General features: G+C 33.4%; 1 protein-coding gene across 1 annotated transcript; it reads left to right on the forward strand.

Annotated features, from left to right (window-relative positions):
* Positions 1-4,729: 4,729 nt before the first annotated feature.
* LOC133175613 (sodium- and chloride-dependent glycine transporter 1-like) lies at positions 4,730-12,587 on the forward strand. The gene is made up of 13 exons (XM_061310724.1): positions 4,730-4,883; positions 6,746-6,923; positions 7,145-7,276; positions 7,410-7,592; positions 8,915-9,017; positions 9,399-9,531; positions 10,056-10,419; positions 10,847-10,959; positions 11,142-11,276; positions 11,596-11,695; positions 11,824-11,924; positions 12,045-12,206; positions 12,329-12,587. Exons 1-13 carry the CDS (start codon positions 4,761-4,763, stop codon positions 12,545-12,547), a joined length of 2,046 nt encoding a protein of 681 aa, XP_061166708.1. The 5' UTR covers positions 4,730-4,760; the 3' UTR covers positions 12,548-12,587.
* Positions 12,588-15,588: the final 3,001 nt, after the last annotated feature.

Below are 15,588 nucleotides of genomic sequence, written 5' to 3' on the forward strand. Positions count from 1 at the left end.
AAAAACCTACCTATTCGCAAAAAACAAAAAAGCCAAAATATAAAACACAGACTTTATAGTCATAAAAATGACATCATTCAAAGGATTTGATTTCATTAATCAATTAAATGTTTATGACATCATATGGACAGTGGCCGATCAAACAATTTTGGAAGGGGGGGGGGTCAAGGGATAATTTTAAAAACAAATCCCAAACTTGAAAATCCGATTTTGTTGGGCACGGGGGGGGGGGGGTTAAATAGGTTCAGTCTTTCTCACCAAGATTTCTTTTTTTCAAATCAGCCTAGATAAAACGTACCCGAACATTACGTGGGACTAAATTGAAAACGCGCACAAACATAACGGGGTGGGGGGATTTGATTAATTCGTCGCAAATAATAACAGGAACATTTACTTTATTTCACTTACTTTGCACCACTAGATTGAACATAATTTTACATTTGGGATTGGGCAAAAGTTCTAAAAACTTAATACGCGGCCCTTTCCATACATGTGAATTATATCATATGGGTCACAGTTTAAAACGAATAAGCACAAAGGAACACGATAACCAGAGGATCAAACACTCTTTAGGATGCATTATATAACACACAAAACTGAACAGAATTCGCTTTGCGCCACTGAATTTGATAAATGTTTTTATATGTAAACAAATTCTCTCTCACTTTTTTCTTTATGTATTTTAAATAATATATACCTGTGTTATATTATAATAGTTATTTTTCTTATTCCGTCATAAGTCCGGTATGAGTTAAGGTAGTTTGGGATACCTCCATGTTATGACGTAATCTCCGTTAGAAGTATTGCTTTGATTTGGTTTAGTGCTTATTATCGAGCCTTCTTTGTTATTTCATTCAAGAGGTTACCGTAACTGTTTGGTCACAAATCAACTGTTGTATATATGAACATGTTGTAACCTGGTTAGATCCAAAGTGAAAGCAGAGTTATCTAAAGTTTGGGACCTTAAAATCTTTGCATTATATGTAATATGTTTCAAAACATCAAGTAGCCCAAACTTTTAGAATTTTGGTTGCAATAAATTATTGCTCTGAGTTAAAAGAGACACATCTTGAAAAGCGATTTATCATCTGTTGTTTTCAGAACAGTTCAAAGTTGAAAACTTTCACTGCATTTTTTCAAAAGTCTGAAAAAAATTAATGCTCATTATTTCTGAAATAGCACCAGAGTATTTTAACCCTTGGAAAATAACTCTTCCATATAAGAATCTTTTAATAAAAAAAATAAATGCATCTGATATTTTCCATTTCTATATATTTTTCCAATTTGTATATTTCACTTTTTAACATATTTATTTTAACTGTAGATTACCATGGAATGTTATCCGTCTGTTTTCAAAGTTTTTCCAGTTTTCTATGCTTATTTTTTGTTGAAAATTAAACTGAAATACTAAGACTTATTACTTGTCAATTTAACACACTGAAAGATAGGGATATTTCACATCCTACTAATTTATGTAAATAAATATATTGGAGAAGTTTCGTCTGATATCCTTTTTTTTTTTTTTAAACAATTCCTAACATTCACAGTAGGAAGAACGATCGACCCCCTCCCGAATCTAAGCCCAGTTCCGGACTAGCACCTAGGTGTCAAATCCCTTCATAAGGTTAAAAAAAATAGTTATCTCGTTTTTCTGGTACCCTGTCATTATTACTTACACTGTACATTTATTTTTATGGCCTTTTCATGCGATAGAGAATCTGGAATTAGGATCTGGTTTTATTGTAATGATGTACTGGACAAATCGAGTATCTTTTCTTAAATCAGTTTGGTTTAAAATTACTAAAAAATGGAGTACTATAAAATTGTTACTATTTTTTTTTTTATAACACATTACAATCTCGTGGATTCAAGTTCCTAATATTTCAGTCTGATTAAAACCAGCTCCCCTTCTCCTTTCACTCCTGACGAGTGAAAGGAGAAGGGGGGCTGGTTTTAATCAGACTGCTAATATTTTACCTATGGAGAGGGCTTATATAGACAAAACCTGCTGCTTAATCTATTTACGCGTTATTACATAGTAAAATAATGTTCAAATGAGCCAAGTCCATATCCAAAACGTTTCACTACAAATAATTGGAGACAACTCTTGTTTTCTTAAAAGAAAAGTATCGTGAATTATTTTTTAAATATACCTTTAAAATTTAAAACCTCTTAATTTTACAAATATTCTATTTTTTAATTTAACGAGAAATTATTTTTTTACAATTTATATAAAATAATTATTTATTTGAGAAAAAATATTGAAAAAATATTTAGTGATAAAAACAACAATACATACATAACTAAAGTATATGAAATGAGTACAATTAAAACTCCAAGAGGATAAATAAATGAATTCCACTTACAAATAGTCACACGTTTCTTGCAACGAATGTATTAGAAGGTAATCTTTTCAAATATCTCTAGCAGGTGGCAATATGTCGCCCAAAATCAAAAAAATAGAAGTCATGTATTAAGTAATGAGTGAGTTTGAAATTTTTTCAATACCTGATTTCGAGCTTTTGTTGTGTTGTCCTGTGTGTATAATAACATGCGAAAAACAAAACAAAAAAATTAATTCATTATTTGCAGTTGAAGTTAGCAGTAGTTTGAAATTTCGATTCTGTTTTTTTTTTTTTAAATATAAATGGAATTTCAGAATAAATACATGCATATAATCGCTACTATTGTGTTTAACTCATGCACTTTAATTTTGCAAAGAATACCGAAAAGAAGAAATCTATATTGTCGTTGTGTAAAGTGCACTGCATGTCACGACATTACAATGTATTTATAATACAAGTGTATATATAGAACTGAAAACTGGAACCGAGAAGGTACATATTTCATTTGTATCCGGCACCCAAAAGTACAACTTGTTACACGCAGAAACTATTAAATAGTGAAAAGGGGGTATTCCTGTTCCATGTTCTAAATTTTTACTCAAGAAAATGGGAATTAATAAATATCTAGCATCCTAAGCATGTGACGACTGCAAAGGTTCGTGCGCAGGTACTAAAACTATAAATCAGAATATGTTTTCGGATCGAGAAACCGAACATGTAATTCATTTCAGTACAACTTCATTATGAAAACAAAAATAGTACATGTATAATAAATCCACAATTATCATGACCCGGGATTTTATCTGAAATAGTCTTATTTTCAGTTATAGAAATGTTATCAATCGCCACTTTGTGTAACTCGGACGCCTTCCAAATCGATGTAAATACGTATTACGATTTAAATACTTATTAAGTTTCCATTGTTCATCTACGGCTCTAAAATGAACAATTAAAACTCGAGATCTCTTCCTGAACTATAATATAATAATAATATTAATTTCCATGATATAATTTATTTCCACGTGACACCGAATGTTATTCCAATCGAAACGAAGGGCATTTTTTCAGTAGGAAGTTATTCAGAAATGGAGGAAATAGAGAAGACCAATTAAAATATTTACCTCTAAAAATTACATTTTTTATGAAATTTTCTCCATGTTCTGCTTTTTCAAAGCAATTCAGATCATAGCTCTGTGGATCAAAAAAGGTTTCCACTTTAACAATATTTGACTCGTTGTTAAATTAAACTTTTCTTTACATATCAAGTTTTCCCATGCAGAAAAATGTATTATATTATAGTATGTTGCGCATTTAGTGGTGAAGAAATATCAAATACCTTGAATTTTTGTGACACTTGTAAAAAGAAATATATTTAATTAATATATTTGCGCAATTCACAAAGGCATTTTGCATTTTAATACAATTAGAACCATGCTCGGTTTACAAGTTACATATATTTTCAAAAGGGGGGGGGGCACCTCGAAAAAAAAATGACAAGCAAGAAAAGAGAAAACTGCCCAAACTCAAAAATCCTATTTCATATCTGTGTGTGTGTGTGTGTGTGTGTGTGTGTGTGTTTATTGGACCTTTCTCTAACTTTTCGGTACATTTTTTCCCCAAATGCTGCAATTTGCCAGTGTTCAACCTTTCTGCAACAAAAAGTTTGGGGGGGGCATCTAAATGAAAATTTAAATAATAAAACTACAGCAAAAAGACTTTACTCAGAAAAAGTTGACCCGGGCCCTCCCCCCGCACACTACAGGCCTGATAGGTGAGTGCCAAAGACGTCTCATATTGGTCATACTCTATCATTTGCATTATTAATGTTATTATATTCACATTATTTCCATGCCTTAGTATTTCGGATTCAATCACATAACATGCATGTGTATTATTTTTCTTTTTTTAAAGGGGGGGGGGGCTTAATATGTTAATGTTAGTCTTATGTGAAAGCATGTTGCCAGATGTCTCTACCAGACATTGCCCCGCAATAAACGAGATTTTACCGTATCTATAATAGCTCATGCACACTTGTGCATAGCAATAATTTGGGAGTGGCGTTTTCATTCTGTGTGAGAATATTTATAAAAAACGTCGACCTGTATTCTTTGGAGAAGTAATGGCATGGATTTCGAAATATCAATAATCAGATAATGGAAATTTTTCATGAAGTATTATGAATGAATCATGACGTAGATTTTTCAGCCAATCAGATCTAAGGTCAAGGGTCATTTGGTATAATATAGTACTATTCCCAGTATTTACAAACATAGTGTGTGAATCGTTGAGGAAGAAACACGTTAACTGAAATTCTTTCTGAATTATTTATAAACAATAATATTTATCTTCTTATTTCACAAAGGAACTTTTATATAATCAAACAATATAATTTAAGACTTAATCAAAAATCAAGAAATGAGAGATTTAATTGATCCAACAGCGGACCAGGGAGCGGTCGCTCCATCATGCAGCATAACATCGCCAGATGGATCGGAATCGGAATTTATGTTTGAAGACGAAGTTCAAGTCGTTGCTGTGGTGAGTAAACAATGTTTTCTTTCTTTTCTTTTTTTTTTTAAATTTCTTTCTATCAAGGAACAAGTTTTTTAAAATTGCCACCAAAACGAGGAAATCATATATAATCTGTGGTTGGGTTTTCAGATTTCATTATTTGTAATCAAAATTTGTAATTTTCATTTAATTTTTTCCCCAGTATTAGTTTATTTACGATTTTATTATGATTTTTAAATATGTATGGAGATTTGCTCTAGGTAGTCAGGATCGATCGATCTAGTTTAGCTGCTTTAAAACCCACTTGGGGTGACGCAATTGATTATGTTTATATGTTTATTCGAGACAAATACTACATCTTATCAATAAAAAGAATGTCTTACAGGTCAATCCTATATTTTAAAAAGCGGCCCCCATATCCTTCTTAATAAAACGTGGTTTTGCTTGGGATTTAAACTTTTTGCGCCCAAACTCAGGGGTACATAAAAGGGGATACGAGAGATTTAGATCTCATCGCGCCTTTCCTTCCTGCTGACGTTAAACTAAAAGGAAGTAGTCAGAAAATTCTTGGAAACACGTGTATGTGAAAGCTGTAAAACTAAAAAAGAAAAAAAAAATGTTATACCCCCTATAGTTTGGTTTATGATCCCTTTATTTGAATATGTTGAAGATGCTACTATATGCAAGTTGATTGACTTACTAAGACAATAAACATATTGCTCACATTTGTACACGTGTTTAATGCATCTTTTGTTTATGTTTATATACGTATACCAAATTTGACTTGTGCAATTACGAAATCGATATAATGTTTTGGTCAATTATCATCTGTATGATGAAGAACAGAATCGATATACCGTCTGCCTCCGTGCGTCAGAGAGCCAAAAATAGCATCAAATTCTTGAAAGGAAAATGGGAGCGTTTTTGCAAGATACTTCAAATGATCGACATGCTTTCGCGATGCTTTTGGCAAAGGATAAAGCACAATCAATGTTTTTATTCAATTCTATTGTTCTTTGAATGTCAAACAAACGGATGCTGAAAATCATATCGCCCACTAGTGCTAAGCCTTACCGTGGGATGATGTTTTATGAATTCTACTGCTGAGAAATTGCTCTTGAAAAAATTAGGGGTTTCATTAATTTCTTAATTGTACAAACATTTATGAAAACGCCACATTGTGTTAATTGATTCATTATTCATTTTTTAGTACTTCTTAAAAGAAATTAAAAAAAAAGCAGTGTAATTAAACTTATTCACCGTGTTATGAAAGTGCAAATCCCCCAAGGGAGACAACCATTCATTCATACGGAAGCAAGGCCAGAATAATCTGGTTCCATCAAGTTTAACGAGAAATTGTGTGTACTGAAAGGTTTGAGAAGTGAATTTCGTGACGTACATCCTTTATAATGCAGACTTGATCTGGAAAATCGATCGTTTCGTGTTTTTCTAAATAAATACAAAATCAATAGGCTATGGTGATGGTGCAAGTAGATTACCGTTGTCTGGACACCTTTGACTGACTGGTATGAGCCAGGATCTATAATTTTCTTCTTAATACAGTCTGGACCGCAGAACATGTGAATTTGTTCTAGCTATGACTTTGGTTTAGGAATGTTGGGGAATTCTGAGGATATCAAGCTACATCGAGTGGTAATTAAAAGTACCCGTGACGTCACTGATGACATAGCAACTGTCTATCCAATAGTTCTACATTCAAATTCCTTTGAAAAGCCTTTGAAAACAATTAAATTACATGTATTTCTACTTGAATTGTTCAGGACAATGTGTTTGAAAACAATTTATTTCCTTTTCAGTCAATGAGCATCGGTGAGATCCTAAAAACTTGAATAAAATTTTCATTATTATATTTTTTTGTCCTTATGCAGAAAGAGATTGCTGATGGTGACGATTTGAGTCAGAGGAGTACCGAAAGTAGCGAGAGCTCCGGAGATGACCGAGCACAGTGGGGCGGGAAATTAGAATTTCTTCTGACATGTGTCGGTTATGCCGTTGGTTTGGGAAATGTTTGGCGATTTCCATATCTCTGTTACAGAAACGGAGGAGGTAGAACTCCTGTACTTTTTGTCATGTTCATTCAAAATAAGATATAAGACACTTAAAAGAACCAATTACTCATTTACTGTTGTTAAGTTCGTAAAAGCCGTTACTTAGGGCAATGATAGAGTGTTTGCAAATGATTTGCATATCAATTTGATAACCCCACACCTTTAAAGTTCATTCATACCTGAAGAATTCCATTAAATTTTGTAAACAATGTTTTTCAGGTGCATTTCTTATCCCTTACACTATTATGCTGGCGTTGGTGGGATTGCCCCTATTTTATCTTGAAGTCGCCATTGGCCAGTACGCAAGTCTGGGACCTATCTCTGTTTGGAGAATAAACCCTTTGTTCAAAGGTAAATTCAGTGCTTGCATCACCATTTGGTTCAATGATGTCATCAACTACCGGGGTATTTCAATTCTGTGCTTGTTATTTTGAAAATTGTAAATAATTATTTATAACTAAACACTGAATTTTTTGTCTGACAGGTGTTGGATATGCCATGGTAATCGTTTCTTGGTTGATTGGGCTGTATTATAATGTTATTATATCCCATGTTCTGTACTATTTGGTCGCTTCATTCACTTCGGAACTTCCTTGGACTTCATGCAATAACGAGTGGAACACACCCTTCTGCCGAGAATATGATTATAGCAACCAGAAAACGATAGGTATAGATTTATATATAAAACTGGCAAAATTTTAGTGTGCTCAGCCAAGCCAAGAATTAAATTATTACTCATATTACTCTGTTAACTTAGATACAGTGTATATTTAATTATTTATATTGGCAAACTCTCAGATGCGTTTTCTGTTATGTATATTTCACATTCCAATTTGAAAAGGAAAAAAAAAACAAACAAACTTTAAAGCAGATTAAATTTTTATCTTCTTAGTCATCTAGTTCATTTACAGAACTTACTTCTCAGAAACAATGCGCATTGATTTTTTTTCAAACTTAAGAACAGCAGCCAATTTTACTCAATGCTGTGAATAACGTGTTTTCTAAAATAAAATTCCTGTCATGAATCATCTCTGTATAAACTTAGGAACGTTACCAAGGCAACATTCTGTACAAGATTCTTCTCAGAAACCAAAGTTTAGATAGAGCTAAAATGTTTATGCTTTGAGTGATATCTACATGTGTAAACATATTCCTAATTAATGCATAGATGTTCACGACCACCGCATTGAAAGCAATTTCTTGATTATATTGATTCTTGTAAATGAAATATTTATTCGCGTATAACTTTTAGATAAACATGCTGATTAAAGTATTAATCTTTTATACGATTCTGTCAAATTAAGACATTTCTATTTCAATCAGTGCTATATAAAATGATAGAACTATAAAATTTTGACTCCATCCACAAACCGCTTGCATGGTCAAACAGACCAGAACGCTACACAGGTGGTCAATGATCGAGTTCTTTTGGCGCTTCTTTTCCCTGAACGCCTGGCATTCTTTGTCCAGGATGTGTTTTCAATTAAGCCTCCTAAGCATGTCCGCGCGCATCAGGGGGCTCAATAGGGAGTTAAAGATCATGAAATATTCATCAGGTATTATAGCATAATGATTTAAGAGTCACAGCTTTAGAGGTCATACTTTGTTCTTTAGAAAATCAACAATCGGATTGCAAAGGTTACATAAATAATTATTTAGACAAGATTTATCGTATTATTAAGAAAAATCTGAGAAGTTTTACCGGAAGAGATTTACAGGGGTCAGTGACAGGATGTTACAGATCGAATATAAGTTCACGGAAATGGCATTTAAATATTTACACTGTTGGTTTATATACAATAATGATGAACGAGTATTCCCTCATGAAGAATACTGAATATTAAATATTATCGCAACATTATGTTACATGTAGTGAAAATATCAGCTAGGATGCTGAAAAAGATACTTCGATTATCAAGAACATTCCATAATATTACAACTATATTACACGAATATTCAAGGATAACTAAATTTTATTGCATGTTTTAGGAAACAGCACTCAAAACTCGACTTTTGGGGATTTGACGGGTATAGAAAACACCACCACAATCCACCACAGTCTAATTACAACCCCCAGTGAGGAGTATTACAAGTAAGCCCTATGTTTGAGTTTGACCCAAGGGATCCCACACGTGTGTCCTACACATACATATACACATATTTTATGTGTGTGTTATTTATATTTTATTACACTTACCTACACACATCGGCATGCATTTGTACATTTAATCTATGACTTTCTGAGCTTAGTCTCTAGTGAAATTTTATATTAAATTTATAAGCAAATATCAGTGTATAGAGATAATTAAAACAAAGTGATTGTTTTAAAGTATCAATCAGACCTCAAAATTGGACACTAAGTAACCCAGCCTATCAATTGCTGATGTTACGTTTAAAAGGTATATTGATTTTTCAGGACATTAACCTCTGAACTGCCGAATCTTGACCTTGTGTTTATTTTGCTTTTTTGCAGCCGCCACGTCCTTGGAAAATCCTCAGGATTGGATGAGATCGGATCAGTTCAGCCATATCTGGTTTTAACTCTGCTAGCAGCATGGATAATTGTGTACCTAACTCTCTTGAAAGGAATACAATCACTCGGAAAGGTGCGTGTGTTGAGGAAATCAGTATTGATTATTCCCGATGAGTAATTAACCTCAGAACGAGCTCAAAATAAGCATGTTTTCCCTGCCAATGTCCGAGGCAATTTGCCATATGGTCCCATCTCTTCTAACAGAATGTGTCTTCACTCTGAAAAAAACATAATTTAGCATCACCAATCAGTGTATAATGGTTTCCTAGACTCGAGGGTCATTATCTTCTCTCTGAGTGTGTGTTTTTGGCACGAGGTCTTCAGCATCAATGAGAAATCTTACTTGAAACCATGTTCGAAGATTGATTTAGTTCTAAATGCTTCTACCCTTCTTTTATCGCCCAAGCAATATTGGCTGATGGCAATAACATTTTATCTCAATTACTTGTAAAATAACACTCAAATTTCAGAGCAGAAAGTTCACATCATGGTATTAAGTCCATGCACATAGCAATTTTCTAGTCAATAATGTATAAAAAAAAAAAGTATGAGGCTTTTAATCATCTTTTCTATTCAAGTTATGCTTCAATCTTGCAGGTTGTGTATTTCACCGCCATTTTCCCCTACGTCATGCTGGTCGTTCTTATGTTCAGAGGTGTAACACTTCCAGGAGCAGCTGATGGTATAATATACTACCTAAAACCAGACTTTGCAAAGCTTTTGGAACCACGTGTTTGGAGCGACGCCTGTACACAGATCTTTTACTCACTCAGCGCATGCTCAGGGGGACTGATTGCCATGTCTAGTTACAACAAATTCAAAAACAACTGTTATCGTGACGCACTGATTGTTTGCATCATCAACTGTGGTACAAGCGTCTTTGCTGGTTTTGTCATCTTCTCTATTCTGGGTTTCATGGCACAGGAAAAGAATGTACCCGTTTCAGAAGTCGCACAAGGAGGTCAGCACCACATTAGTTAATTCGAAAGAATAAAAACTGTCTTAGGACCATTTATACGTCATTCATACGGTGTTGTTCGTTGACAAATTTAGCTTAGGAAAGTTTGCATAAAATAAAGTACAATAAGATGATGACATTTCATAGTAGAAACTTACTCAAAGTATGGAATGATACATGTATATTTCGTGCATACTTCCCTGAAATCCCTCGATTTTTTCTCTCTTTTTCCATAGCCAAACATCATATAAACAAGACTAAAATTACGGTCATAAGAATAATTTTGAGATTTGTAACTTTGATTCTTTTATTTAATAAGTTAAAAGATAATATGATTAACATGAAACATTAGTACGAATATACAGATTCCAGTTGGTATATAGAATTTTGTTAAAAGCTTTCCTTAATTGCTTCCTATTTTATTCTGCAGGACCTGGACTGGCTTTTATTGTATATCCCGAAGCCTTATCACGTCTTCCAGTCGCGCCTATGTGGGCGGTTCTCTTCTTCATTATGATGGCAACCCTTGGTTTTGGGTCTGAGGTAAAAGATGCAAAAAACCTACTTTCTACAGTATTGAGCGTTTGGTCTCGTAAAGATATTTTTAAAATTCACATATAGGCCTAGTTTATGATAAGCCAGATATACAAACTGAATATTTCTTGAATTCTTAGCATTTGGTTTCATATTAAAAATATCTCAATTTCTTATTTGTTAAATTTCAGTTCTCCATTGTGGAATGTGTACTTAGCGCCCTTACAGACGTATTTCAACAGATTCAGCCCAGAAAAGCCAACATCATATTCCGCACTGTATTTACCGCTTGTAGCTTCTTACTGGGACTTCCGATGGTTTGCAAGGTAATGTGGATTGTTTAACGGAAGAAGGACATCCGCTTTATGTGTGGGTCACTTTAATCGGTGATGACGAAAATTCTACTTTCTTAAGAACTAGGTTTTGATAGTTTATACGTACTTGCTGCAGTACATTTGCTAAAAGGATCTGCTTCAGAACTCAAAAAAAAAATCTTTACGACATAAAACAAACTGAGAAATTTAACAGAGAGTAAATGCATATGAATTAAATGAACCAGCACCTCTTTCCGCATGTTTGAATACAGATTCTTTGTGTAATGCTAGTCACAAAAATCAAATTTTACTAACGTTAAATTCATTACAGGGTGGAATTTATCTGCTGAACTTGGTAGACTTCAGTGTCGGCGGCTTTCCTCTGCTTGTTGTCGGACTCTTTGAATTAATGGCGATCAGCTGGATCTACGGTATAAAACTCTTTTTTAAACCGGTTCTTCTATGAATTAGGCGAATGAAAATAATATTAAACGGTTACTTAAAGAAAGGTTTAGTTCAAAGTGATTAAAGGGATAACATTTTATTTTGCCTTTTCTAGGATATAACAGATTTTCGGACAATATTTATGCCATGCTTGGAAGCAGACCAAAGAAGTATTGGGAAATTTGTTGGAAATTTATATCACTGCTTGTTATAGGTGTAAGTAGGCCTTTGTTGTAAGCTTCTTTTCTCAAACAGAAAATACATTCAAAATTAACAAAATTGTAAAAGAGAATAAAAATATATTTGTGATGTATTAAATTTGTTTTATTTATGTAGGTCACTGTCTTAATGAATATTGTTATGTATTCCGAGCCCGATCTTGACGGACAGACATATCCTGAATGGGCAAAAGCACTTGGCTGGCTAATCGTAATGTTTCCTATTATCGTTATACCCTTGTGGTTCCTGGCCAAGTACTGTAAAGATGGAGGATGGAAGGTAAATATAACACCCCCAAACTTTCAAAGATCTAAGGAAAGTCTTAAATAATACAATCTCAGTAAAAAAAAAAAAATTAAAACTTCTTTTTATTGATGTTTCCTTTTTTTCTTGTTACTCAGTTATTACGTGAAGGTGTCAAACCATTGAAGTCTTGGGGACCCTCAGAAGCTAACAAGAAATTTGAGTATAGAGACAATGGTGTGTCCTACAAGTCCGACCGTAGCGCTTTCGCTCATCTGATGAGCAGCAATATATCCAATATGACTACCAATACAACGTTATCAGACTTTCCTCATTTCAGTTCTTCCAATGTTCTCAACGGCCCAAATATGGCGTGACCATTGAATGATGATAGAAACAAAAACTTTTAAGTCTGTGATGCTTATTTTATTTTTGTTCTGGTGTGTAGCTGTCTTAATGTAATAACCATTGTCACACGCGTCACATGTACCATCTGACATTTTTAGAAACATGGCTTAGTAGAGTGTTGTAGTGCGAATGAAACATAAGATAGAGATGAAAGGAATGAATGATTACAGGAGCCAAGATAGTCAGTTTTGAGTTTCCCTGGGATTAATTTTCTTGCAGCAAAAAAGAAGACATGTTCCAAATCTTGTCGAAGTTTGTTGAACCAAGAGATACGAGACTACATATATCCATGGGTATTTGGATATAAGTTGTATATTTTGGTCCTCAATCCGAAACTCTGAAAATATACACCAGATATCTTGCAATGACGTCATATGATATACACATATCACCATCAAACAAATATCGTCTTGATTTATGATTCATGTGTCATCGAGGTTACGCATCTTCAGTTAATTTATGATTCATGTATCATGGAGGTTACAAATCCTCTTTCACTAAATTATCTCACTTATTTTTTTTAGTTGTACATATCGAACAATATTTTTTTAGTCAATGTATTGTTTTATCTCCAACAGTGTTCAGTGTAGTATAGCAAGAGACCCGCTTGTACAACCAATGATTCTTATAAATGTCTCATTGTCTATGGTTGGCTACTTATACTTTTTTTTTGGATCTCAGCACAGTGGTAGAACGAGACTTGTAGTACGTTTTTTCTGTCAGTGTATAACATGTCCATGCTTTATTTCTAAATTCGATTCCCAAGAACTTTTGTCAGGGACGTGACTATATTGTTACTTTATTTAGGCATCATGTTTACGGGAACCGAATAAATTTATTTTTCTAGTCTATAATGGATAATTTTTATCGCTGAATCTTTTTAACTGTATGGCTTACCTATGTATGGCAATGTTGCTTTTTGTTCCTTAGTCTTGTTAGTGGCAGCTTACTCAGGGAATATTGATTTTTAAGGTATTAAGCCCTACGCCTCACAAAGTTAGATAACTCATACCCTTGTCTTTCATTCCTTTTAATTTCTGCTATATTTATAAATAATGCTTTTGGGGTTTTTTTTTCAATCAGTGAAAAAATAGCGTTTAATTCTTTTTTAAATGAGACAAATTAAATTCGTTACTTTCATTTAATTTGATTACTTATTTTGTTTATAAATTAATCAATTTAATTTTAGTTCAAGAGAGTTATCAAAATTGTGAAGCGTTATTATGTGGGGCAATATCTACCAATCCGTATTCTGTAATATTCTTTTATACATGTAGATTTATTTATTTTATCAAGTTCTTTTTAAATATAGAATTTAATTCATAAAACATGAATTTGTTCATATTTACATTCATGAAAAATTTCCAGTACCTTTGTATTGCGTACTTTTTATTTTTTCGAAGAATATTTTTTTTACGTACGTGAGTTGTTTTGTTCTTCAGGAAAAAAAAACCTGCTATTATATCCTTATCATTTTTACTGCATTTTCCTTCATTTCGATTTATATTGAATCTCAAAAGTTTAAAATATTATTAATTCAAATATTTCAAAGCTGTTGAATGCGAACTCTTTTTCAGTAGGTGATGAATCTATTTATAAATTGATACATTCTCAAGGTCAGAATCTGTATCATTTTCAAAAAAAAAATTGTTCTTTTTTCCTACTTAGAACAATTGTTTAAATGCCATCTACATTTTCCTCCTTGTTATTCATATTTCCCCTTTTACACTAGTTAAAGCTGAATCTCTTCGTTTATCCAATGCATTTAAAGAGTGTTTAATCGAGTGATGTGTTCAGTAATATAAAATGAAGGTATTTTACATTTACCTGATTGCAAACATTTTGAAATAATTTTGATAGTAGCTTTTGTTATTTGCCTTAGGCATGATTCGTGGAGATTTTTGAAATGTTAAAAAAAGATAAAATAAATAAAAATAGTAAAATTTGAAAAAATGTGTTGAATTTTTCTCACATAATTTGAAGTTTGATTACGTATAGGATTTGCAGGTACTTGTGACTAGAACTGCTGTAAATGCCTATACACCTGATCGTTCAAAAAATGAAATGCCCAAGTTAAGACAGTATTTGCATTATTATACCCCACGCAACAAGTTGCGGGGGGTATAATGTTTTTGACCCGTCCGTCAGTCAGTCAGTCAGTCAGTCAGTGTGTCAGTCAGTCAGTCCGTCAGTCCTGTTTTTTTGTCAGCGCAACTCCTCATAAACCGCTGCACAGAATTTCGTCAAACTTTGCAGGTATTTAGGACACAATGAGTAGATGTGCATATTACCAGGAAATTCCGATTCCTTTATTTTTTCTGGGAATTTCGGCACTTTTCAACTTAGATTTTTGGCCATATCTTGAATAAAGAGAGGAACAGTTTGTCAGCGCAACTCCTCATATACCGCTGCACAGAATTTGGTTAAACTTTGCAGATATTTAGCACACAATGTGTAGATGTGCATATTACCAGGAAATTCCGATTCCTTTATTTTTTTCTGGGAATTTCGGCACTTTTCAACTTAGATTTTTGGCCATATCTTGAATGAAGAGAGGAACAGTTTGTCAGCGCAACTCCTCTTAAACCGCTGCACAGAATTTGGTTAAACTTTGCAGATATTTAGAACACAATGTGTAGATGTGCATATTACCAGGAAATTCCGATTCCTTTATTTTTTCTGGGAATTTCGGCACTTTTCAACTTAGATTTTTGGCCATATCTTGAATAAAGAGAGGAACAGTTTGTCAGCACAACTCCTCATATACCGCTGCACAGAATTTGGTTAAACTTTGCAGATATTTAGCACACAATGTGTAGATGTGCATATTACCAGGAAATTCCGATTCCTTTATTTTTTTCTGGGAATTTCGGCACTTTTCAACTTAGATTTTTGGCCATATCTTGAATATAGAGAGGAACAGTTTGTCAGCGCAACTCCTCTTAAACCGCTGCACAGAATTTGGTTAAACTTTGCAGATATTGAGTACACAGTGTGGAGATGTGCATAT

This window comes from Saccostrea echinata, unplaced genomic scaffold (assembly GCF_033153115.1).
Source record: "Saccostrea echinata isolate AGI-Se365-2 ecotype Australia unplaced genomic scaffold, CSIRO_AGI_Sech_v1 ptg000064l, whole genome shotgun sequence".
NCBI lineage: Eukaryota > Metazoa > Mollusca > Bivalvia > Ostreida > Ostreidae > Saccostrea > Saccostrea echinata.